This window comes from Cataglyphis hispanica, chromosome 4 (genome assembly GCF_021464435.1).
Source record: "Cataglyphis hispanica isolate Lineage 1 chromosome 4, ULB_Chis1_1.0, whole genome shotgun sequence".
NCBI lineage: Eukaryota > Metazoa > Arthropoda > Insecta > Hymenoptera > Formicidae > Cataglyphis > Cataglyphis hispanica.
Window position 1 is genome coordinate 1,629,284 of NC_065957.1, and position 27,731 is coordinate 1,657,014.

A 27,731-nucleotide genomic window follows, 5' to 3' on the forward strand; every position below is an offset into this window, starting at 1 on the left:
TGATATAAATATCTAATGGCTCTCGTGTTTGTGAAAAAGCATATGACTTTTTCGCGCGGCAATCCAGATGGCAAAACTGCTTTTTCGTCTCTCTCCGTATCGATGCTTTGCCAGACTTTTCCGGGAAATTATGCCTTTATAATCGTTGTATATTTCCTCGCTTTTCTACAAACTCTTCGTCGATCGTGAGTGTTGCCACAATTTGTCGCGAAGCGTTTTCAGAGGGGCTTTAAATCGTTATGTTGCTCCGCGAGCGAGTGAATTACGTTGCTTGGCAAAATCAACTTTCCGCGCTAGATTATTCCGCTCCGTTCTACATTTCCTTCAAAGAGAGATTCTTACTTTTGCTCAAATCCATTTTTAAGCAGATTTCCTTGAAAGTACGCTCGGCTCTCTTGCGTGCGCGATCTTTTCGCGACAAGATACGATCGTTTAAAGAAAAAAAAATCGTATATGTATAAACCTTTATCGTGAAGAAAAACATTAACAATTTAGTAAATAGAGCAAAAGGGATGACGCGTTACTTCTCGCAGTCACGGTTATCGATTTTCCACAATCGTTATTCTCTTATTGTTAGCAGAAATTCTATAAACGTCCATCACTTACAGCAGCAATACTAAATACTTTGATGATTAAATCGCGCTCGAGCTGAAAATCTGTCGAAACAAAATATTATCCGGGTATTCTCAATATCAGTTAAGCTGTCGATTACTAGGAAAATCCCGTTGTCCATTGTCTTTCAGAAACATTTAATTTCAAAAAAACGCGAAAATTTCATCAATTCTTCATATCTCCTTATAAATCTCTTTAATTGTTAATCGCTTTAAAACCCCAAGCCTATTGATGTCTATGGTTGAGACCTGAAATCCCCGATGTACAGGCGAGGTTTCTGCTTATATTCGCGATTATGCGTATCGAGAGAAACGGGGTGGATAGAACCTCGTCATCAACCCCTACAATATATCTTATTGTCACGAGTCTCTCTCTCCCATCCATTTCCTCTCCGTCTCCTCTCTTCCTTCCGTCTCTGCGGAATCGCCTTTCTCGTTATCATCCCTTTGTAGTTTAACTCTATGGCTTTCCGCTTTTTTGTCAATTGCACGATGACGGATTTAAATTAAGAACTCCCCCGTCTCTGTGCGAGAGCGTTTCCTTTGCTGAAACTTTCTCCCGTGACGAATGTTCAACCGTAAGGAACAGTCGCATGTTGCGCCTCGATTCGCACAAATGGCACGCTTGTCTTGCTCTCGCCGAAAGTATGGCCAACCAGCATTCATCTATGAATATAGTCGTTTATATTCCTACGAGTATACACATATATCTCACTTACCATACGCGCTGCACTACTATCTGTACCAATATTATCAACATTTCGCGCGCCCGTGCATTGTGAATGCACAGCATGAGTTGCGCTTTACGTCGCAGCGACTACGCAAAGATATCATCTCGATATTGCCAGTGCATCGAATACATATATCAAGTAATATCACTTTGAAGAAAGATTCTAATATTACTGTAAGTAGTATTAACAGAGTAATGTCGCTTAAATAAAGAAAGAGAGAGAGAGAGAGAGAGAGAGAGAAAGAGAACAGTAATCGATATATTTTATTTGTTGTTGTCGAATAAAAGACACATTTCAAATTTATTAATTTAAACGATTGCAGCAAATGATATATTCAGGGTATCCCTATTCAAATCTTGTAAAAGAATTCCTTAGGTGTTCTCTGATCTTCCAAATATTTTTGTTCAAAATTCCAGCTCAAGAGAATATTTCCGAGATTTTTTTATTGTAACTTTCTAAATTTTTTTTTATTACACTTTAATGTTTTCCAACGTTTCATTCTTACGAAGAAAAAGTACAGCTTCCTTTAAGTTTCGAGTATTAGATTTATAAATGTACTGAAAAAAAAACTGAATGACTCTTTTCAGACAAGCATTATTTACATGTATATAAAATTTTCAATTTTTTTGTCACTAAAAATTACAAGAAAAAATATGTACTGCGTAATATTTTATTAAAACATTGAATATATGAATAAATATAGATATATATTTATAATATATTTGAAACGCATAATTCACTTGCCGGCTGTTTACGATATGAGAGCAAAATTATCAGAAAGAAATTTTTTTTTTAATTCCCCGAGTTTCAATAAAATTTTATAAGTTCCGTTTTTTTTTGTTTTTTTTTTTTCAAATGCAAGAAAAAAATGAGAGAATTCCTGATTTTCCATGTTTTCCCAGAGAATAGACATCCTGTTATTATAATGAGTCATTAGGCTGTTAGTTCAGTTGTTGAGCAGGAGAGCACATGCCATGATGCGTGAGTCGCGTAACCGCGACGCAGATTCTGCGCGACACAGAATTCGAGGAATATCGCAAACAATTTGCGCGCGTGACACCCGACAGTGGCGGATAACAAACTTTCGACAAATTAATGGCCCGATAGACGCAAAGCTATATCCCGTATAATCGATATTTACGGCTGCGTGAGCCGGCACAAATGAACAAAGCCAGCCGCGTATATCACTCGGGAAGCAGAGTAATTAAGACAAGGCATAACGAATAATTCGCGCGACGTTTCGACAAGCGACGGCTTTGCTACGAGATGTATGCGACGCGTCGTTCTTCATTGGTAACTTTATGCGCGCATATACATATGCATGTCGGCGAGTGATCATATGTTCTTGAAACCAGACACGCGAGCGATTCAAATGATAAAAATGATAGTTGTACTATTTTTATCCACGTGTACATGTGTGTGATATCATTTTAATTGAGCGCTCATTATTCAAGTCATCACTCTGAAATGTTGTCTCGGCAATCTATCGTTAAAAAAGTAAATACTCTGGATCCGAGACACTCTATATAGAGACTGGCATAACGAGGTTACGCGCAATACGGACTTGCGTAAATACGGCTTAGTCATGCAGGTAACAATCGTACCGATCTCTCGTAGGTGTTCGATCGTACACACGCACGACACACACACACACACACGCTTTTACTACAGTGTGCCAATTACGAAACTGTTAATATTGCACATAATGCAAGATGTGGCGACATACAATGCGCCGTGTGTACGTAATAGGTTTTTTCGGAAATCACTGCAAATCTCCTGTAAGAGAAAATTGCTTTCGTTCCGGGAAAGAATGATGATGAGTCGGAAGAGAGAGAATTATGGGTCAGATTTTCAATTTATGTAGTTGCAAAAGAGTGTGTGCTAGGATTATATCTCTCGTTTTTAAGTGTTAAGATATATTCGGAGAGCAGAGTTAACTACAAGGTATCTACTCAAATATTGTAAAAAAAAATATCCCGATCTTCTAGATTTTTTAATTCAAAATTTTAGGTAAACAGAATTTTTTTAGTGATTCTTTAAAAGCAGCTTTCTAAAATAAGTTTTTTTCATCGTGTGCGTTTTCTAATGCTTTTCATCCACATGAAAGAAAAATAAAGAGCTACTTAAGTTTCACATGCTAGATTTTTGAAAATTTACTACAAAAAAAAAAATAAATAAATAGCTTTCATTAATTGTAAGATAAAAAGATTTTTAATTTGCATAACACATTTTCATTTTTTATCACTAAAAATTAAAATAAAGAATAAGTACAGTATATTCAAATATTTTGTTGAGCAAGACATTGAATGTATAAACAGAGTTAATTATACATTTATAATATATTTTAAATACATGATTCACAACTTGACTTTATTAGCGGCTTACTTATAGTATAAGAACAAAATTATCAAGGGAAGAAATTAAAAAAAAAAAATTTTCTGTGCCCCAGCAAAATTCCATGAGAATTCTCTGATGATTTCTGCAGATGCAAAAAAATTTTCTTCTCTACATTTTCGAACAATTCGCCAAAGTAGAATTGCATAATTTTCCATCGAACTTTAAATTTCTCGGGATTAACCTCGAGAGGATGCATGCAGTATGCGTTAGTTGGAAGTCAAACCGCACAAAGTTCAAGTGACTCATATACTAGTCTGTGTAACATGAACGTCTCACTAGTGTCGGCGCCAGCGAGGTATGAATTTCCAAGATACATCGCGCTATTTTAAGGTTTAAGCGCGGCTCAATATTCTGGGCGATGCTTTATACAATATTAAGGGGACGCGGGATTAGCCGAAAGCGTAAGTAAAAGCGGCCGTGAGCATCGATCGTGGTAAGCGTTCGGACAGAGCAATTTCTGCGACGTGTTACTCGGACGTACTGCGAAAAAGTTGTAGAAATCATTATCACGTGGCAGGCGATAAAGGAAGCGATCTACAAGAACGCGCAGATACAGCTTGAGATAACGGACACGTTTACGTGACTTACAGCGATCTTACGAGCGTTATCCGCTACGAAAAAGGAAGGTGAGTTTAATATCTTTCGCGTATTTAGCTTAAAGTACAATGCGAGGGGAGCCTTATACTTTATATCTTACCGAGTCGGAGGTATGCGTATACTTTTGTGTGTTCCTTATAAGAACAAGATTTATAAATTACTTGTTTCACACAATTACTTGCTTTGTATTTTGCCGTGGATTTTTCTTGCTATTAGTAAAAATTATATAATTTAATGCTAGTACAAATTGTATAATTTTTTGAAGCTTTTTAATTAAAACATTTTCCGAATTACATTTTAATACTGTCCATTGTTCTCTGGAAAGTCTGCAAAAATTAATTTTTTTGTTTTTTTTTGTTTTGGTATTAATATAATACAAATTATATAATTTTTTGGAGCCTCTCAATTAAAAAATTGAATTACGTTTTCATATTTCAATATTCGATTCTAAATCTTTTGCAAAAATTAATTAACCGTCTAGTATTCAACTATTCAACTGTTCGTTCGACCCATGCAGAGAATACGTTTTACTTGTTAACGGAAACCGTTCCGCTTCCAAAATTTGCCTGCGCCGCGTAGGAACGTGTAATTCAACACGTTGTCGAAGGAATGCCACGTGGTATCGTGTTTCGAGCACAATCCTACTGTGATTTACTGTCGCGCGGTTAAAACCGTGGGCGACTGTTGAAACGTTTCCTCCTACGTCGAGAGAGTTGCCGTACCAGGCGATCGAAAATCACACGAGGAAAAAACGTAAAAAAAAAAAGAAAGAGAAAAATCTGATGGGAATTAAATTGTTGCTCAACAAAACATTGCGTCGAAAAGTTTATATGCGCTTTTATAGCATCACCAGAGTGTGATTAATTGTAATTATTTTCCAAATCCGGTAATTATACAAACGTTGACGAACGGTGTATATTTTTCTTTTTTTAGACCCTCAATAAAGTGATGTATGTATAAAACGTGAACTCGAATATCGTTTTTGCATGTGTTAATTTTATCCGACAAAGCAATGAATTAACCGTCCAATTTTGTACGCGCGACACACACACGCACGCACACACACACATTCCCTTTATAAATTTATCCCTTCAATGGCGCCGCCATCTGGGAGCCCGCGAAACGGCATCTCTCAGCCTCAGCGAATGCAGACTTGCAGCCCCGCGGCAGTTGGGCTCTCGCAGTAAATCACGCGAGAACGATAGAGGAAGGGGAGGGGGAGGGGAGGGAGGAAGGGGGGCAAACCGCGGCGCTTGTCTTTCAACTCCGGGGGATGCACGGAAGCCGCGCATTCGGGAAACGTTGCCGGTGCGCCGTCGCGTCGGTCGCATTGCGTCAAGAGTGCTTGCTTCGGCGGCGAGGTACCGCGCGGGTAACCCAATTAAGCGCAATGCTCGAGAAAGGAAAAAGAAACGCACTCTCGAACGAAATATGAAGACGCCGCAGGCATACACTTCGAGTTCATCACGTCAACGTTAATAAGGAAGCCGCCCGTCTCGCGTGATGTACGGTCGAGAGGTGGTGCTGTTTTACGGACAGATTTACGGTTCGGCGGACAAAAGATCGGAAGAGAAGACGATGTGGGCACATATAAGAGAGACGAGTACCGTGAGGTTCTCGTATCGCATCCTCCACATTCTCCTCGCTCTCCGCCGATTCTCCCGTTACTCGCGCCGAGACAAAGACGCGACGAGATCTCCTTGCCAGATGTCGGCGCGGCTGTCACGTCTCTCTCTCTCGGTCGTCGTGCAATCGACGTAATCTACATACACGTCTCTTCCAAAGTGAGAAAAGATGTTTCATCACTTTACACCTGAGCTTACATTACGAGAAGCAGTGCGAAAAAGGCGTTCTTTTAAAGGCAGCAGCAGTGTTTCTTTCATCCTTTGAATATTTTTATCAAAAAAACATAGAATTAAATATAATATAATATATAATTAAATTGTTTTTGTATAAACTTTACTGAATACACAGAAATAAGTAAAAATACACAAACTCTCTATTGCGGTGAATTCAGAGAATAGTTTCTATAAAATAATTATGTAACATATATATATCTAGAAATCTCTCTCTCTCTCTCTCGGAATGATTACTTTGTACGTTTCATCTTATTTGCCATACGCACACAGGAGGAGAGTTCTCTCTCGATGAAAACCATATTCGCACCGAAATTTCGAGCTCCTGCTTCGCGTATATATGTGTAGCAAAGTTCGAAATTCTCATAGTCTCATTTGCCGCACCGATGGAAGCGGGGCACCGATGAATTTTCCGCTAGGAAGATTATTCTCGCCTGCAGGCGGCCTGCAGGTTCGACGACGCGATATCACGAGAAGTGCAAACATAAGGAATGATCGACGACGATGACGATAATTCGGAGACTTCCAATACCCTTTCCAATATTTTAAATATCCGATGTGTCGCAATGTATTTGAATAAGCTTGACGATAAAAGTACATGCGATAAAAACACACGTGCGCGAGTGTGTAAACTCGGGGCAAAACAAATTAGCGTTATCGGCGTTATCGATCAAAATGAAAAATTATGTTTGGTGTGCGGGCGATCTTCGCCTACACGCTACTCACGAACGGAGTCTAGGAGAAATTATCGCTCGTGAATCTGTCGCGCAAAATCGTAATCGCGTTGCGCAGAGTTTGCTCGTCGCATTAATTGCATTAAATCATTATCGGATATTTGGGCGGGAAAAGGCGAGGGGTGTGCAAACCGCTAACCAAAAATATGTACACTAATTCCGTAATGCCTGGTTATTAGATAATAATTCCCAACAGTAATGTGCGGTAATACAAATTGATAACGGCGATTATTATAGTTTTCCAGTGATTTCTATAACACACACACACAGACAAATAATTTGTCGCCTCCCAGAGAACATTGTCGGTATCGATTCTGAAAATATTTATTCCAAATTGCATTCGCGTCTCTCTCTCTACAATAATGGATGTCAAAAATATACATATAACAGTGAAGAGATTATTTCGTGAAATTTCGACGAATGTTTTATAATTTAATCGTACTTTTGAAAAAAATCTCTATATTTAGTTTAACTCATAATTTGATAAATGCAGATGCTTCTTCGTGTTTTAATCCGGGATATGTAAAAGGGGGGAAGGGGGGGGGGAAATATCCAAGAAATTCCGTTATCGAAATTAATGTTGGAGGTTCTCTGGAACACGCTCTTACGTAACATACCGAGTTCTGTAAACCTCATTAACGCGCGATGGTTTTGTCGGTACTGATACACCGGCGATAAATCGTGGCGAGTCTGGCAGCAACGAGCAGTAATCGCGAGGCGAGGAAAGTCGAGCGGTCTCTCTCGTGCGATCTCGATCAGCGATTACGCCTGGGTTTAAGCTCGTTTACGTACGCACGGGACGATAAGCGATTGCCCGGACCGGGCACGGCAATTTTTTTGCATTAATATCCCCGGTAATGAATGCACGCGATACATACGTATATATATATATGTATGTACTTTATTTCTTTTTTTTTTTTTTTCCCGAGACGTCGCCTCGCATGCGGCACGCGACGAATTAATGTCGAGGTTGGCTTCGTACATGTGTGCGTACAACGCTGGAGCGAATCCGGATTAATACTACTCTCTCGTCTCGCCGTTCCCGAATCCTTACATTTTCGCGGTTTATGTGGTCATCTATAAATTAGTTCGCCACGATATTGGACCGCCGCGACTGATACAAGGATCGTTAACGATTAGGGTTAATCTCGCGAGCTGCCAGATATTGCATGCTATGATATATATATATATATATATATATATATATATATATGTGTGTGTGTGTGTGTGTGTGTGTGTGTGTGTGTGTGTGTGTATATATGCGTATACATGTAAAAACTTTTCACTTGTTCTACTATGAATATTATGGAGTCAGTAGAAAAATTCAAGTTTGGCGTAATAGTTCCAATTTTTCCTATCATAAGAGTATAAAAAGGCTAACTAAAATGCGATGGATGTTAATTGGATTTTACGTCAAACTTCTTTTGTGAACTTTGCTTGCACTTCGCAAAGTGAACTTACACCAATATATTCTGTACTCTCAACACTCGTATAACGTATTCATATACTTTACTCGAACAATATATACCTTTATCTTATATATATGTGTGTGTGTGTGTGTGTTGAGATATTAATTTAATCTTTTGATTGAACAAAAAAAAGTAAATATAACAACTGTCCTCCGTCGATCGCTAACATGAACGCAATGCATAAGTGCCACGCGATGCAGAATGCGTGTGTGTCGCAACATCCTATAGTATTAATCGCGAAACGTGCCGATCGGCCTCTAATGCGAGGCCAAAGAGCCGCGAAACGAGCACAAACGAACAAACGTCAGCACATTGCGCATAATAAATACGTAAAGGCATATTATTCATCGTCGATATTATCGACGTTGATGGCAGAAATCGTCATTTATACGCGTTCCTGTCAGTGTTTCTCAAATCGTATTATAGCTGTCTCGGAGATCCGTGTCGTTTTGACATTTTGAAAAAGTATAATCGAAAGTTAAAAGGTCTTTTTTTTCTTCAAATTTTTTTATCAATCATATAGCGGGTACGCGTAAAATTTTATAGGCGACCACGTACATTCGCGAAAAAAAGAGCTCGAGATGAAATTTACATTAATTATTTTTGCATTAAAACGTTAATGGAACGCCGAAGGTTGTAAACTATAATCGCAATTTTACAGAGAGCGCTCGATAACGCTTTTCTTTATCGCACGTGTGTGCCTTTATTTAAAACGCTACTATACTCGCGCAGAGGAATGATAGGATAAATAAGGGAGAAGGAATATCGAAATTTTCTCCCTGCGGATTTTATTGTAGAGTCTCCGTCGTGCGACCTCCTTGTTATCTCGGCGTAATGTGACCGCGCCTTTAGGTGTTTCTTCGCGTGGAAAATATATATAGAGAATTTTCTCTCGTACGACTGTCGTCTTATAAGGTAAACTCACTCTCCGCTTCGATGATACACTTCTCTCGTTGCGCGCGTTTTCCGCATCCCGCACCAGATATATTCACCCCCGCGTCACATCGAGACGCGCGTGCACGCCGCTGCTAATGGATTTTAGTTATTTAGAAAATACGGTTTATAAGACTTGGGTTTGCATTGCTGCTTGTTCGAACGTGACCGCAGCAGGAGTAGTGCACGTGAAACTTTACGTGACTAGTGCCGATTCGGGCACACACCGGGCATAATGCATGGTTCTTCTCAGAGGTGTTGCCTCTGCGGTATTAACAAACATGTTCTCTCGCACGTTCGTGCACCATCTAACTTCCTTTCCGTGGTAATAAACGCGAAGGGTTTCACCCCCTAGGTGGCATTAAACGGCCACTTAAAGGGAACTATTCTTGATCTAAATATCGTTTCAACGCACGTTTCTTGCAAAATACACGCATTATTTTCTACGCGCTTTTGTTCTCTATCTATATATTTACTCGTATTTAGAATATGAAATATTCTAAATACGAGTAAATGCGATTAATTTTGAAATATTTGAATTATTGTATTTCGTGCCTGCAAATTGCATGTAAAACAATTACAGGAATCTAAAGTATTAATATCGCTGAAATATTCAAAGGCATCATAATGTTACATGGCACGAAGTGATTGGATAAAGTATATACATATATACATACATATACATATACATATATATATATATATATATATATATAGAGAGAGAGAGAGAGAGAGAGAGAGAGAGAGAGAAAGGGAGGGAGCGTAGAGAAATTAAAACTATATTATATTATGTGTTATATGCGTTACAGGAAAAAGCTATTTTTAATGGAAAATTGTGCAACCCTGAAAGAAACTTCAAAATATATAAAACATTATATGACTCTTTATATGATATGCAAAATATTATATGATTTTTACACATGTAAAGCGTGTCATGGATTTTAGAATAATTGAAATTAATCTTCTACTTAGTAAAAATTTTACAATAAATTTCCCTATTTCCAATCCGTTAATCGTCAACTGGTTTCGTAATCCACAAAAATATCGTATAATTATTATCACCGAAGCAATTAACTGTTAATATTTCAATATGATATATAATCAGCATCAAATTACATTTCTATTGAAACAAAATCCAGTCAAAACTGATTGATTTAATACACAGTATTTATCAGAGTATAGAAAATTAATATTTTTATATCATTTATATAAGCCCTTTTATTTATTTATAACCACTTTTCCAAGAACGAAGAATCCTTCAATTTTCAGTCTTATAAGTATTCGTAGTTTGAAAATTAGTTATATTTCGACGTTATAATCTCACCAACCTAATCTCTCTCTGCTTCATTGACATATGTATCCCTGCTTTTGCGACCCGAACATATATACACGGCCACAGCGCCCGTAGGCACGACATAACAACAGCGAAACGCGTTAATGCTGCGGCATAGCAATAACAATACGTCGCCGTGCGCGCGCGCGCGCGCGGCCAGCAGTCGAACCTTATTTCATCGCATCGAATATCATCGCCGTAGGCATTCCTGCACCGCGTGCGATCGCGCAAATATTGGTTCTCGTATATGTCCGAGCAATATGACGGAGAGAATTGCAGTCATAACGTATATGCGAAAAACGCAACTCCGCTTCAGCGAAAGAAGCACGCCCGGCAACTAAACATTGCCCTCTCTCCTTCTCTTTTTCTCTCTCTCTCTCTCTCAATTTCGAATACAATCATATACGAATAGGTATCATATACTTATCGGCTCTCAAGATCGGGCCAGATGGTAGTACAAAGCGAAACGTATAGAGAATGTCATAGGAAGTCGCCTGCTTTCTATCAATCACGGTGAGTCATTTCGATGACTCGTTGGGACTGAACAATTTCTTAGAAATATTTTACATTAAGATTTAAAATAAGAGAAAAAAAGAAGTAAGAGAGAAGATGAGGGGAGTTTTTTGTGAATAAAAAAATTTATATAATCCGAGAAATACTTTTAAAATTATATTAAAAAACTTTGCGAAACGCAAAAATTACATTTTAACAAATATTGGTTTTCTCGTTTAATACATAATGCGGAAAATATGAAATTGCGCGCGACAAAGACATTTAATATTCAATCTTTTCAAACATGCGTGTATTACACAGAGAACGCGAGGAGTTACTGAAGTACTCGGCACACACGCTAACCGTTTGACAAAAAGCCCGCCGCTTCTTTCTCATACAGTTATATTGAAATATGTCCGTTCGATACGATCGCGGTATTCGACCTTTGCCATGCGATCTCCAACAAAACATACGGTGAAAGTTGGGAAAACTAACATATACGGGACCGTTTCTCTCTCTGCTTGTCACACACCGGTCCCGGTTATCGAAGTATGCGATGTGCCAAATGATTTAAAAAAATGCATCTGCAATTTTTTTTACTTTCTATCTCACACTGTGCAGCCGGTGACGACATATATATATATATATATATATATATAGAGAGAGAGAGAGAGAGAGAGAGAGAGAGAGAGAGAGAGTGGACGAAATAATGCTAGCTACGTGCGTGCGCGTTTACCTCCGACAAATGCGCTCTCACCCCGACATCCATTTCGTTTCCTGCCTTCTCTTTCTCTCTCTCTCTCTCTCTCCTCGTCCGGTAATATAAAGAATTAATTCCTCGACCGTTTCTCCGCTTTTCAAGGAATAGAATGGCTCCGGGCCGGGCTATATCGGTGCAAACGTGCTGCAACGGAAATATTTGACCCGCGGCGGAATCGGTAAGGAAGCGCAGATACGCACGGACGGAATGGAGAAGTGCAATAAATGTGGAAACGGATACGGAATACAGAGAAAATTCGCAACGCGAATAATCTTACCCGAATCCCGTGAATAATGATAGTCTCTCCGGTTCTGCGCCGCAACATTTCTCCCTCTCGCGATCGTCCGTTATCAATTCTTAATCCTGATTGACTAGAGATTATTCATCTCCGTATTATAAACAGAATTGCAGAGGAGCTTTCATTTTAATCTAAATAATTATGTCAAGCGAAATTGCAACTGTTTGAAATAATCTCTTTTTCCGTTAAAAATCTGTTTTGATTATCTTCGAATTAAAATTCTATTAAAGTGAAATCTAAAAATACCCGCGGCTATTTTTTTACATACGCGCCGAGAGATCGGGAATGAGGATAGATAAAGCAATAAAGAGACTTGGTATAATCGCCGTAGCAAACAAATATAATTTTTGATCCGAGGCGCATAAATATCTAAGGGTTATCTCCGCGACGACAAGAAATAAGGGGGTCGTTTACGAAAGCCATTAATCGCTTATGTTTCGCGCCAAGAGAGAAGAGGTATGTCGGCACCCTCCTGTGTGCCATTAACACCGTGTCGCGCTCGTAATCTTCTTTTCGTAATGCAACGACGGAGAAGGTAACGGCGCTTTCGCACCTGCGTTGCAGCTTGCAATTCTTTAACGCGCGCTCTGCAGAAAGCGTCGTCGAAATTTATCGAGTGAACAGACAGCTTAGAAGCTCTCGGCTTTCCGAGGAAAAACAGCGGCAATAAGAGCGGGAAATTTATTAGAGCTGCCACCGCAAAGACGTCGATCGATTAGCATTCGTGACACTTTACTTTAAATAAACGATTGTCGACCGTAAATAGCCACCGATCTTCTTGTAACTGAGTATCCTGTAACCGAGTACCGTTTTTCGATCTCATTCAACTTTTATCCTTTTTTTCTTTTAATTAAATAACGTAACGCTCTTCGAGACATTTATTGGATAAATTATTATTCGGCTATTTTTACAGCATCTCAAATGTTATTTTTTGAGGCTACAAATTACTAGGTAAATCAACGTGTGCGTGACCGTTGCAATTAAATCTATTGTATCTCGCGAGATGCGCCCGGTCGAAACGCACGTCGAGACGCAACGCTTTCTCTCGCGATTCAAATGTATCGTCGTTGTTAAGAAGGAACCTCGCGATTTCCAATCCCCGGTTACCGTGGCCGATTAGCAGTTAATTACTTTCCGATAATTTCGCGGAGCGATAACATTTGGCACGAATCGCGGATCTTTCGTGGGAAGCGCTCGTTCGTGGATAACGACGATTAGAAAACGCGGCGTCGTTAATGCGATCGGCGGCGCCGATGCGATTTTCCGGACTACGAGCCACAACGAGTCGATTCGAAAGAGAGAAAGAGAGAGAGAGAGGGGGGGGAGGGGAGAAAGCCCCCTATCCCTCGATCTACGCGTGAAACATAATCGGCTCGTAACTGCCTCGATACAATGTGCCCTCTCTCATCTAATTGTTATGTTCCTCCATCCCTCATTAAAGTTCTGTGTGAATCGAGCCTCCGCGGCAAAAGGAACTTTAATTTCGATCTTTGCAAAACCTTTGAAGAAAAATCGCTGATGGGGATACGCGATGCAGCCGACGTGTCACCTTGCGCGTATGCAAATCTTCCCTCCGCGCCTCTCTCTTTCCTTTCCCCCCTCGTCCCCCCCCCACTTCTCCTCTTCTCGCGAACCGCCGTTCACCGGCGGCTGTTTAGATTGCCGCGCGGTTCGACATGCCACAAAGACCCGATCCGTGACACTATCGATGGCAGTATCATCATCTTGCATACAGATGCATCGGCGGTGCATCTGCATTTCTGACACCCGCGAACAAACTTGGCCCGTTCTTCCATATGACGGTTACTATCGATAATTTTTAAATGAGACTTTACGAGCTGGAAAGTTACGTCGATTCTCTTTTGATAAGTTGTGATTTTTTTATTTAAAAAAATTTTACTCAGAAATTATATACATATATATTTATTATGTATAAATATATATATTTTATGTCGTGATAGCTTACATTTTGCGGCTTTCATGTATATTTGAATATGAATAAAGAGAAACTGACTGAGAAAGCAGCTTAAAGATCCCAAGAGAGGAGACGCTCGTCTGAGAGTTAAGAACATCGATGCAACATTAATATGCCATTTCGCATCAAGATGTAATATCGATGAAGATGTCGATAAAAAGTAATATTCGAAAGATTTATCAATGTACGAGGACATTTAATCATGTCAAAAATTTTATTCTTACATTCATGAGGAAATAATATAAATTCAGAAAAAGAGAAGAAGAATAATAAAAACGGCAAAAAAGCAGATAAAATATCACGCAGAATATCATTCTCTTTTTCAAAACAACTTTATTTTCTTTGCATTTTAATAACGTAGTTATTCTATATTAATCAAAACTTCAATTTTTTTACGTTGTTAAAGCAAAATTATTATTATTATTCTTAATTATTATAATTATTCTCGCATCGAATCTTTCATTCTTGAGGGTGATCGTCGTAATTGTAATGTATGCTGCTTAGTAGTATTTCCGAAGCAGTCTTCCATGAAGCTGCTCTTTGTAAGATCGGTTCGACCACGCACCCATGACTCGTCTTTGTGTTATGTACTTTTTCACCCGATGATGATATGGGCGAAATATCTAAGAATCCGTAATAAATAGAAGTCTTTCTTTCATCCCTAGTTTGTTCTTTAGAATGGAGTCGCTTGCGCGGATATCTTAAAATATCGCCTGGAGCATCACATCCCCAGAATCTCCTCAATCTTATGTCGATCTAAGCGTCTATATCACGACGGCATATGGAAAGATAAGGAACAGTGGAAACTTCATGGAAAGCGAACTTTAGTCTTGACATTTCTATCGTCTGCCATACATATATTTTCTAATCGATTCACAGCTGATCCAATTATATGCGTATATACTTTGCCTACGATTTTTGCACATCTAGTCTATTTTCTTTTTTATACAATTTACTATCATCTCATTTTGTTTCCAATCATTGTTCCGATCATTACGATTAAACTTGATGCGAATCAAGCGACAAGAATATTCTCGATATCTGCTACAGCTTGAACGAGAAAAAAATGACGTCGGTTTGCGATCAACCCGTCACCTTGTTGATATCTTATTCAACCTCTTTGACATCATAGAAGCTAAACAAATCTTGTGTATTTGTTTAGAGAAAAATAATATATTCGGTATCAACAATATTCGAAGAAACATCTGACAGAAGAGATGCAGCAGCTCGACGCGACGAAGCATCGGGAATGTTTCAACATTCTCGATGTTGCAATTTGCAGCCCACGCGAATACATACGCGAATCCGGTTTCATTCCTCGACACCTCCCCCCCCCCGCTCTCGTCCCGCGAACATGTTGCGTCGCACCGCAGAATTATCAATTTATTCGGTATTTATACGCGGAGAGAGAGAGAGAGAGAGAGAGAGAGAGAGAGAGAGAGAGAGAGAGACGGCCGACCCAATCTCACCCCTAGCTCGTGAATCGTTCATTAATTAACTACCGTCCTGCGTTTCGATGAAATTAGTTTTTAATCATAGCGTGCAACGTTCGTTAGGAAAATACGGTAACAAGGACCAGAGTATATACTCACCGGTGCAGAGGAGCAATAGGTTCATTATCGCGATCTGCGTGCGGTGGTTGATCCTCGGCTTTTTATCCATGATTACAGGAGACGGAGATTATACAGAGACGAAGAGAGAGAAAGAGAGAGAGAGAGAGAGAGAGAACTTCACACGGGGATAGTAATTTCACACGTGTTTCACACTCGTCCGTTGATCCCTCGTCGCGAATCCCTCCCTGTATTCCGAAACTCTCACCTCAGGTGGCAATCAAATGATATACGCATCGTCAGTAATATATATATATCACTCGATTATCTCTCTCACGGTGTGTATTTATTTATATTCTCACAAGATCGTAACACAACACGCGCACACATCCGAATGCAATTCACTGCACGGGTTGTCGCACTAAAGCAGCTGCGGCGGCGACGAGGGAGACGCTCGCTCCACCATTCTTCTTCATCGCACTCGTTTGCAAAAATCCGAACGACGAGATTCACCACCACTTCTCGATGATCGTCGTCGTCGGTCGCTACCGTCCGGATCTGTCAGTCGCTCTCAGGCGGATACTCGCCGGCGCTCTTACGTTAGCGACGACACTGCGTCCCGACGAATGCATCAGGCGAAAGCGACGACGCGCGCGATCATCGTTTCAAACAGGATGAGAGAAGACTCCATTCTCGCACGGGGCGCTGAGTATACGTACAATATACGTATGTGTACGTATGTGAACCGCGTGCACCTGACGGTATTAATCGTTTCCTGCGGTCGGCGATTTAAATCGAGATTCTCCTCCTCCTCGACGAAGAGAGATATGACTCGGAAACTATACTATTTTTCTTTTTCAGCACTATTCCGCAACGAGACAATGCGACGGTGAGACCGGTCGAGCTCCCTTTCTCCCCGGATGAATAAACGAATGAAAGAGCCTCTCGTAAAAACCAAGAGTCTGGCGCGAAAAAGCAGAACCGTCGCACGTCCGTCGACACCACCAGTGCGTATCTCGACAGTCGCACGGCAACTGAGCCTGCGATCTCATCGCGCCTTTGCTGCCCCCACTCTGTCGCCCCCCCCTCCTCTCCCCACTCCCGCCACGGCCTATTTGAACCGCCACGCATAGTATTCCGCGTTCGTACTACAACCGACCGTAGCAGCGGTGGAGGCGATGGTGATGATGGTGGTGGTGGTGATGATGGTGGTGGTGGTGGTGGTGGTGGTGGTGGTGGTGGTGGCAGCAACGACGACGACGAGGAAGACGGTGGTGGTAACCGGCCAGAGCCGGATGCACGGATCTGCAGGTGCAAGAGGCGCTAACTCGAGGCTCGTCCGTGAGAGAACTCGCTTTACCTCGCAGGATTTCTCAAATCGCGATGCCACTTTGATGAACGCGAACGAGAGATAATTTAAACGGTAAAATATAACGATTTTCATAAATTATATTATCGCATCGCGATAACAATGTTGCTCCCCCCTCCCCCTTCCCCGATAGCGTTAAATCATACATTACGCTGCGAAAATATTCCCTAGAGCGTATCACGCGAAGAAGTTTCTATCGTTATTTATTATTATTCAGCATATGTGTCGTATTTTCATTATAACATGAAATAGCTTTAAATAAGACTAAGTCTCGAAATATGGTCCCCGCTCTGCATATATGGTCCCTCTTGAGATATATACCGTGAGTAAAGTACTTGGACGACACTAGGAACTACTTGAACTCGCTGGTAATAGTGCATTCTGGTTATGTGAAGAGGGTGTATTACATTTTGCTCTCTTGAAACAACGAATTTAATGAAGGCGGTAAATTTTTATAAGATCCTTAAGTATATCATTGCTTTTTTACGAGATAAAACGCGTTTTTTAAGAGATACAACAGTGCCGAGCCATTCTAGGATTATACGACCGGATATTAAAAAAATGGGAGGAAAGAGTTTTATTTATACAACAATTAGACATGTCAAAGTGAAAAATATTATGATCGCATTTTATTATATATTCCTAAATTTTTAGCAATTTTTCTTCCCTTAAGGAAATGTTGCACGCGCGATCCGTGCAGTATAAAATTATAACATCAATCACAAGAAAGAGAAAGAAAGAGGGAAAAAGAGAAAGAGCGATGTGCTACTACACTTTAATTTTATTGAATTTATAACCAACGCATATGATATACGCGAGCAATCGAATATACATCTAGATAAAAATTGCTCGATTGCAATAGTTTCGACGCAGTGTTTAATAATCAAATTTCTACTAAACGTCTATCTCTCTCTTCAATAAATATCCTTTCAAGTAACCATCATCATTGAAAATTGCATGACGAATTTAATACAGTTAGCAGTGATGACGTCTACATTTGGACAAGCTAATTTTGGTGGAAGCTAATCTTATCAAAATTTACATAATTCTCTAATTTAAGTCTGTTAATCGGAATCCATATGACTGCACGTAAGGACTAAACGAGAGTAATTATTTTAATTACTTAAGAGAACCTCCCAGCCAATTTTGTACACTATATACAATATAATATAATGAATAATATAAGAGTGGTAAGATTACATTTTTCATTTACTTTTGCACTTTACATACTTCTCCCCTTCTTTATATCAATATAAATATCTCTCTTCTTTATTTTTTCCTTATTATTAGAATTATTAAAATTATCGCAATCGTGTTACTCGATAGAATTTAAGTAAACTCCCTCTCCATTTTTTTTCTCTTTGTCTCTTTCTCTCTCTTCACATGTGAAATTCAGTCGAAGAGAAATTTGTCTCATGCTCGGGGCGTTAATATAGCACGAGCCAACCCTGTCGGCTGTGGCGGCGATGCACAAAAAGTGGGGATGACCAAGCGGCGGGGCGGGAGGGACAGAAGGGTGTCGGCGAACGTTGGGCCCTAGTCGCGCGAGGGTAGAGGAGCGGCGAGGACGAGGGTAAGAGGTGCACGACGGCAGTTTGCCCCCACCGATCCCTACGGCAGGTGGTTCTTTCTCCCGCGGGCTCTCCACTCGAGGGACCACCAAGCATTTCGGGCCGACCGCCTGTGTACCGTCACGGAAACGATGCAAACCTGCAGCGAGCGCGGCTACACCCCGGATTGAAGGGGAGACGCGTAGGAGTTTTTTTATTTTTTTTTTTTTTTTATTTTAATGGATCGCGCCTCCCTCTGATAGAACGCGACCGGTCGGATGAGATTCACACTTGCATCGTCTCTTACGAATCCGTGTGTCATTTACAAATATATTCGAAGAGAAATTATAATATAAATTATCAGGTCACTCCGTGCTAATTTTTTTATTTGCAAAACTCTCTTATCCCTGATGTATTTTGTCCCCGAAAAAAAAGAGATAATATTTTTCGCGCATGGAGCTTATTTTCGATATCTGCAAAATATCGAGCAGAGAATACACCGTAACTGTAAAATATGTATCGACGCGGAAAAATGGTGATACTTTGATAGCAGTATCGCGGTGTCGTTAGCATTTTTGCGTGTCCAGTCGCAGTTGCGATATGATAGATATCGCGAGAATTTGAAAGAGTTTTATAAACGTACAAGAGTCGCCCCGTTTGCCGATTCTACGCATTAATCTTTCGCTTTTTCCTCTCCCTTATAAATAAAAACGTTTCTTTCTGCAATACTCAACCGGTGTGATTTGCATAGATTCGCAATTCACAGAAAAGATAGCGCCAACGCCGAGATGGCTGGTTTAGAGGTCACACAAAATGGATTCTTTGTATACGCACATACACACTATAATATGTATGTGTGTGTTTAATGTTCGTATCGCAGCTTATTTCGTTGTCGATTGTAGCTGTGGAATTCGGAGGTGCGCGATAGCATAAATTAGCGTTTGATGCACTGGGGGTCTCGCCCCGTTGGTAAATGATAAACCGCGTCGCGGAGATTAAAACTGTATTTTGCATTGGCTGCGCGGCGCATCGGAGGATGTCGATCACGATGGCCCAGTTGCAGCAACCGCGGCCATGTAAATTAAACTTGAATCCGATAAATTTCGGCATATCAAGACTATCTTAATGCATGAATAATGATGATGACGATAGCCGATAAAAATAACGCTTTATCGTTTTACACGACGGGGAGGATACAAATTTGTTATTGTAAAAACAATACACTTTCTCGCGCGCGTGCACGAAATTCCTGCATAGATCAGATCGAGCCATATCGATCTGTATTTAAAATACGAGCTAGACCGACATGTGACAATCTCATTTTGCCACGCTGCACCACGTCCTACTGGAATGCTCGAAGGAATGCAGAGGACGCGTTTATTACGTAACACCACGTTTATTAGGATCCGACAAGGCGCGCGTGTCGTCGTCGCTTCTCGAGTTGATCACTCTGTTGGAAACCGGCACAAACTTCAATCTTTCAAGCTTACAAACGAGTTCTTATTTGTCTGCGGCGAACAAAGGCGAGCGTGTAATTTCGCCTCCGAGACGAGGCCAAGATAGCAGCTGAGCATTCATTTCGCATCGCCGCAGAAATTTCGTTAGAAACACAAGCTGTAAGGCACGCCCTCGCAAAACCTTCAGGATGTTCCAGCTGCCCTTCGCTACCTGGCCAGTCTGCCACGAATCCTTGCATTCGTGATTGCCTCTCTGGCCAGGTGATCATCTTTACTTTCATCTCGTGGATGATGATAGGGCTCTGACATATGCAAGCTCCACATGTCACGGTAAAGCATCACGATCATGTTCACGTCGACATGCAACGTTGGCATACGTTGTCCGCAAATATGGGTAAAGTACCACCCAATATTGGCGACAGTGCGTATATTGGTAACATCATCGCCGACAAATATTTGCCTCCATGTTGCCATTCGATAAACATCAAAGAAATGTTGTCGAAAAATCCCGGAGACTCAACTTTGCGTACAATAGAATACTGTCAAAAACTTTTATATTTTAGCGCACTTTTCCCATTATTTTAAGCGATCGTATCAAAGTCGTCGACTCGGACTCTGCAAACAATGTCAAAAACTTTTATATAGCGTTCCACATGTTTTTAATTTCATTAATTTTGCTATTAATAAAGCATTTATGAGTATTGAATATTCTCTGGGGGAAAAAAGCATCGAAAACTCGACGTCTCGTTACTAATGGCGCGAATTCGATATGACAACATGGGATATTCTTGGCAACGAAATTTATCTCCGAAACGTTGCCAGCAATTATGTCAGCTATATTGCGGTATCGTAAACGCGGCTTGAGACCTCTATATTTTTATTTACAGCTTCGTTCGCGCTCTCGACAGTCGCCCGTTTCCGAGAGGAGAGACATCATTTTTAACAAAACTTTTATGTGAAATGAAACGCGTTCTCCCATGGCGACTTGTGCATGCGCGCAAGAGTCTGGAAAAATTGTCGATCAATCCTAAATAAATAATTAACTTGGCCGGTTTCGGCAAATAACAAATTCGATCAATCAATGATAAAATATGCATCGTAACCATTCATGTATTATTAATTCGATCAATTAATTAACAAACCGAATTCGTTTATCACGCAAGTACATTCGATATCGAATTCGATATCGTCTGACGATTTTTTTTTAAAGAGAGTGGCAAAGTAGATTTTCAGTAAATGTAAGTCCTCAATCCTGCATCCATTAGCGGAGTGCCGTAACACGCTAGCACGTTCATTATAAAATTCCAATAATTAATATTTTTAATTCTTAATTATCTCGTAATTAAAGTTGATATATATATTTTTATTACGCAAATAATTTCTTATGACTAATAATACTAATGATATATACAACGAAACTTAATAACATACTTACGAAAAATTCTGTTTGCTTACATCAATATATAAGGTACTACTTATTAATGGCATTCAAAGATTTGCAAAGTGACGTAACAATCATAACTCCACTTGGAGTATTCAAACGCTACTTTAAATTGTGCATTCGATTCTAATCGGTCTAATGGAAAATGAGATTGTTCAAGGGAGAGGAGCAAGCCTAACTGTTTCGAGTTCTCGCGATCAACGGCCGGTAATTAGCGGCGTACATAGAAAGTCAATCGTCGCGCCGATTATGCGAGCATCGGCGCATAACGGAGTGAGTGCGTGCGTGCGTGCGTGCGTTCGTTTGTTCGTTTAACGCGACAATGCGACCCGTCCCGATTTTCGGTCTCCGAACGACACGAATGAGTTGATCTGATTCGAGGTAGCGAAGCGAGAACGCGTATTCGAGGGTTGATGGAGATCGCGCCGATGTAGAAGCTCGCCCCGTTGCAATTCGCTCAAATTGAGCCGTCCAATTTGTTCGGATTGTCATGCTAAAACGGGTCGGATGCGGCGAAAGAACGAGCGAAGAGAGGAGGTGAAAGAAGGGTGCTCCGTCACAGTCTTGCCATTGTTATTGGAATCGCGTTCGCGGAATATATTTACGAGACGTATGCGTTTGACACGCGTTCCCGTATCTCACCCTCGGTGACCGATATATCGGAAGATGAGACGCGCCAGAGTTAATACACGTCTTGCGGAAGTTAATACGCGTTCAAGTGTCCGATTATTATGATAAAGAAAGTTTCACGCCCAGCTTCCTTCCTATGAAGATTCAACGATAATTATATGCATGTAATGTGCCATATTCCAGGACGTCTACTCCTTGAAAAAATACGGAGAATTTGGATTCCTCGGGAATTTTTGTATATTCGAAAAAATTAGGAAATTCTCGTGAAATTTTATTGAAATTCAGGCAATTTAAGAAATTCAGGGAATTTAAATTAATTTTTTAATTATAAAAAAAGATTTTCTCTTTCATTTTTCTCGATAATTTTGCTCTTATATTCTAATTCATCGATTAGCCAAGTTGTGAATTATATGCGATTAAATAAATATATTATAAATATATAAATCTACATATATCTCTCTTTATATTTAATGTCTTAAGAATATAAAATATGCAGTACATATTGTAACTTTTTTTAGTGATAAAAAAGAATAATGTTATACAGATAAAAAATATTTATCTTGCAAAAACTGACTCAGTTTTTCTTCGATAAAACTTCAAATCTCGCACTCGAAACTTAAGTGGCTCTTTACTTTCTCTTCATATGAATGAAAACCATTATAAAACATACACAATGACAAGTTTATTTTGGAAAGTTGCTTTTAAAGAAAATCTCTAATAGAATTCTCTTTACCTGAAATTTTGAACAAACAAATCTGGAAGATCAGGGAATTTTTTTACAAAATTTGAGTGAGAACACCATGCATTTGTAACTTATGTACGATTCGAATTTATTGTAAGATAGCCAACGACAACTTTGGCGCCGGTCCAATCCGGGTCCGACCGATGTCTACGCGACGCGTTTCATTGACCCGTTGCACATCGTTCGATAGTCGAGATATATCGGGAAATTGTTCGGGAAAGTTGAAGCGCCGTCATTTGAAGTTGCGTTAATAAATCCGTCCAATAAACGATTTTGATTCTCGCTCAGAGGCGACTGGCTTCAATTTTTACGCGAGTGCCTAAGTGGCGCGTTATGTGTCATTTACTTTCCGATACTTGGAGCTCGTCGCCGATCTCGCGCGATTAAATACCGCGCGAATGCATACATATGTACATATACACGCGGCACACGCACTCGCGTGTCCAGATGCGTGCATGCGTATGCACTCTACCATGCCAGCGGGGCGACCGGTTGTATCACGCGACGCGTAATACGCGAACCGGACGCGGTTTTAAGTCCATTTGCAACCGCGAAAGATTAATATATATTCCGCTATTTTGTCAGAGAAAAATGCGTTGACATCGATCTCTTTGTTACACTGGAGCGCAGGCTCAAATATAAAAGTGCGTTTTCAAAATTTCCAAATGGTCCAAATTTTTCATAATACATTTATTCCAAAAGTGAAAAAATAGTGCAACTTGTATAATGAAAAGTGTTATATTTATAAAAGATACATCAATCAAGTATAGCCACATCATAACAAAATTATTCTTAATATATAATAAAAATAATTTTTTCATGCTACGTATATATTTATTTGAAGAATATAAAAGTATTAAAAAAAAATCGAGTATAAAAATATTTTTTAATTTGCATACAATTGCACGCTCGCTCCATTAGATTCCTCGAATATTTAAGATAAAGATTTTCTTCGTGAAGACGTTAGAATATCTCGCCCATGCTCGAAAGAGTATTCGGCCGATTCGACGATGCACAATCGAGTCTTTATTTTCCCGAGACCGAGGTCATCTTCGCGTTGTGGCAATAAGCGATAACCGCAATGCACCCTGCTCATCCGTATAAGTGTCTGCGCACACAAATACACTCGATCCTTTCGACTCGTTATTGTCATCGTCAACGGTTCGTTACCCCGTCGAGTCCTTTTGACCTCGCGAACGCATCTCCGCGACTCTGCTCCCCCTTTTTCTCCGCGTCCTCCTTTTCCACTCGCGGATTTTTCATCTCGTCTCTCCGCGGTCTCGTGGTTTTCCATTCCCGTTTGGCTGCGTGCGCGAATCTACCGTTTTTCTTTTTTAACAGAGTTACGGCACCATCGTTCGATAATTCCGAGAAAGATGAAATCTTGGAAATAAAATCACATTCGAAAAACTCTAATACGGTAGAAACTTGTCAAAGGAAGGGGAGAGAAGTGACCGTTGCCGAGAAAATTAATTTGCTTTTTTCTTAATCAGTTTAGTTGATAATAAGAGGAAGACTTTATACAGATTTACGAAGAGAAGCTGTAGGTAGGAGATTCACGACGACGATATTGCATAAACCGATATCATAAAAGCCCGTCGAGAATTACCGGTAAGAATATTGAAGTTATAACGTGGATTTTGCCACGGCGAGGACTTGAAGCTCACCTTGCGATGCCGAGCTCTACATTCGCGAAATAGCAAAAATTTATTTTGTTATTTATAATAAATTTCTAGATATCGACTATCATATTCGCCGTAGAAATATCGTAGCGCATGAAAATTTGATGATAATCTCCAATAGAGTTTAACATACATTATGCACAAAGCGACTAATGCCACCGTATCTGGGACGAACGTTCAAAATTCCTATGAATGAAAAGTTTCGGGTTAAAAAGATGCATTCCCCACTTTGGCGAGGTTGTCGCTTTTACATACGAGATGCAGTATGCGCTGCCTTTTCAGCTTAACTCCTATAAAAATTCCTCGTTAAGGAAAAGCCAAAATTCAAAGAAGGGGTTGTGTCGTAAGAATAACATTATTAAGCTCAATGCTGGCTTTTACGTTTAATTACGAATACATTGCGAAAAACATTTTCACTCTTTGGATGAATTTAGAATTTGCGTACGGTTAAACGTTTGAAACGTTTTTCTTTTTTTCGTACATGTTATAATTTCTGCGATATTCACAAAAGTCTCTCTCTCTCTCTCTCTCTCTCTCTCTCTCTCTCTCTCTTTTTCTTTCTCGCGAAAAGTATTTTCAATATAATTTTCGTGAAGTTTGCAAACCTATCAAGTTTTATCGATATCGGCAAGCCCGCCAGCACTTCGTAAGCACATTGTACGAGATACGAGAGAGCGAAGCCTGTATCTCATTGGAAGAAGCAGGCGTCATGCTTATTTAGGACGCGTCATCCTAAGTGTGATCTCGTAACTTTTCACAGCTGGATAGACGTTTCCGTTCAGAGAATCGATCGACGTTGACGTCAGCGACTTCATTATCGTTGTTCGAAAAGAGATGGAGGAAAATGGAGGGCGAATAAACGTGACAGGAGCCGCAGTTTTAATTACATACAGATTGCCGAAGCAGCCTCTCCGCCTGATCCGCGGAGTCATGGAAAGCGCGCGGAAAATGCGATTTAATTAAATGGTAACAATTCACGATCGGCGTATTAATGAAGCATCTGCCCCGTTCCTCCGCGAGGGCGCCCGTTCTCTCGTGAGAGAAAGAGAGAGAGAAAGCATCACTCGCATAGTTGCGGCGCGGCAACAATTGCGTTCCGATTCGCGTATTGGAACAGACGCAAACCCCACCCCCGGCTTTGAATTCGCGAATGCAAATGTCTTCCTTGACAATTGCTCACTCGCGATTAACAATGATCTCTCGGCGAAAAGTAGATGAACCTCGCGAGACGAATAATCGTTATCGCAACGATTAAAAATATTCCGGAGAGCGCTCATCGATTGAAGATGTCTTGAAATAAAATAGAAATATATAACGAGATAAGCATTGAAAGTCTTGATTTAAAAGATATTTTATAACTGCAAAAAAATTTAAAAAGTATGATAATAATGTCCGTAAATGTATAAAATTATCTGAATGCCAAATGTGACAACGATCAAGAACATCTAGCAAATTCGAAGAAAAGCAAATAAATAAAATATTTTCGCATGATGCCGCAAAATATCGCGATTAAGTCGTTCGCATCAATGTATTTTATTATCGTAAAATATTTATTTATTTTTCAATGTATTTTAATTTTAATATCATTATGATTAAATATTAAACGTGATCTTTAAGTATCTTTAATGGCTTTATTAATGTCTTGAAAAACAAAATCTCAAAATCATTTATTTTTATAACAAAACGTTTTTTTTATGACAAAGTTATACCTAAGGCATCGATATATGAGTCACATTAGGATCAATTATCAGAAAATGTTTTTCAATGACAGATGCGTAGGTTTATATATACACACATATGTCATACATATGTTCGTACACGTTTACTTTGGACAAAATTCTCTCCATCACGGGCTTCCGTATAACACGGTAGACCGCTAATTAAACCTTACCGTAAATCCCAATGTTTCATGTGCAAACTTGTGCATGAGGTTACACGCATGCATGGCGAGACCAAAGGCTGTTTATACATTAATAACGGTGCATCTTGTAGGCGTTCTCTCGTGAGAGAATGTTAATTCTGCAGAAATTAAGTGCTCCGGACGATCTCTTTCTTTTTCCTCATCATCTAATGTACCGCATCAAAGTTCGCTTACACACTTCGCTTGTTTATGACTGCGTTAAACAATATTCTTGAACAACTACTTTAACTTTTGGATCTCTCTCTATATATCGCGCGCGCGCCTTACCGGCTGAACTTTTCAACATTACAATCTAATAAAAAATTCTGCAGCGGAATTATTAATTGAGTATGCATACCGCGTGGAATATTGCTTTTACAATCCAATTTTTTTACGCGGGATTTTAATATTTTAGATTTTAGATTTTAATATTTTCGAAAAATACAAGAGCTCCGTTCGACACGCGTGCCTATTAAAATCTTGACGAGCGACGCGAAGCGCACGATGACCTTTTGACAGCACGCATGGCATACTTCGTATCGAGTGCGTCTCGCCTGAACGACGTAACGGTACGCATCGGGACCCGTATTCTTCGCAGTAAATGTCGATTTCCTAGCACGTATAGAAGAAATAGACACTCGAGAAATCCGAGATGTCGCGTCATCGAAAGTAAATTTTCGGCTTTAAATCGAAAGGACGCTCTCTCATCGTTCGCGTTACGGTCGAGCAGAATCGTCTTTGTCGGGATACGATACTTTGAAACCGTCTCCTTTCCTCTCTGTTATTCCAGTCACTCCGCGCTACGAAATTGTATTATCTCGACAAACAGTGACAAGGCGCTTGGCGAGAGTTACAATGTAGTGATGAAGCTGTAGAAAATTTCATAACTCGGAGCTATGAGATAAGAGGTCGCAGGGGCGGTCTAGCTAACGCTGTTTTTCTTCGTCTTGTTTATGCCGTCTTATTTTTATCAGCAACTATCTGCCGGAAAATCATCGCCATCCGTCGTGCAATTTCCATTTTTATCTTGACGGGGGGGGGGAGGAGGAGGGAAGGGAAGGGAAGGAAGAAGGGTGGGAAGTGCGAGAGGTGTATGCGCCTCAGGTGTATACTTCCTATGACCCTATTTTTCTTCCCCAGTGTTTTTAACGCGGTGTACTTAACGGCTGATTAAGGCTTCTCTATATTCGTATTCTCCGAGCACACGATGATTAAATCATATAC

The 27,731-nt window shown here is 40.0% G+C and overlaps 1 protein-coding gene across 2 annotated transcripts in view; it reads right to left on the minus strand.

Moving 5' to 3' along the window:
- The window catches only part of LOC126848915 (hemicentin-2), a 174,576-nt gene that overhangs the window by 11,149 nt on the left and 135,696 nt on the right, over nt 1-27,731 (minus strand). The window contains exon 1 of one of the 2 annotated variants that reach the window (XM_050590256.1): nt 15,779-16,601. The exons of the other annotated variant lie outside the window; for it this stretch is intronic. Within the exon in view, the coding sequence (XP_050446213.1) occupies nt 15,779-15,848 (70 nt within the window). The 5' untranslated portion in view covers nt 15,849-16,601. Of the gene's footprint in view, nt 1-15,778; nt 16,602-27,731 lie in introns of those variants that run through there. 2 annotated transcript variants of the gene reach the window in all.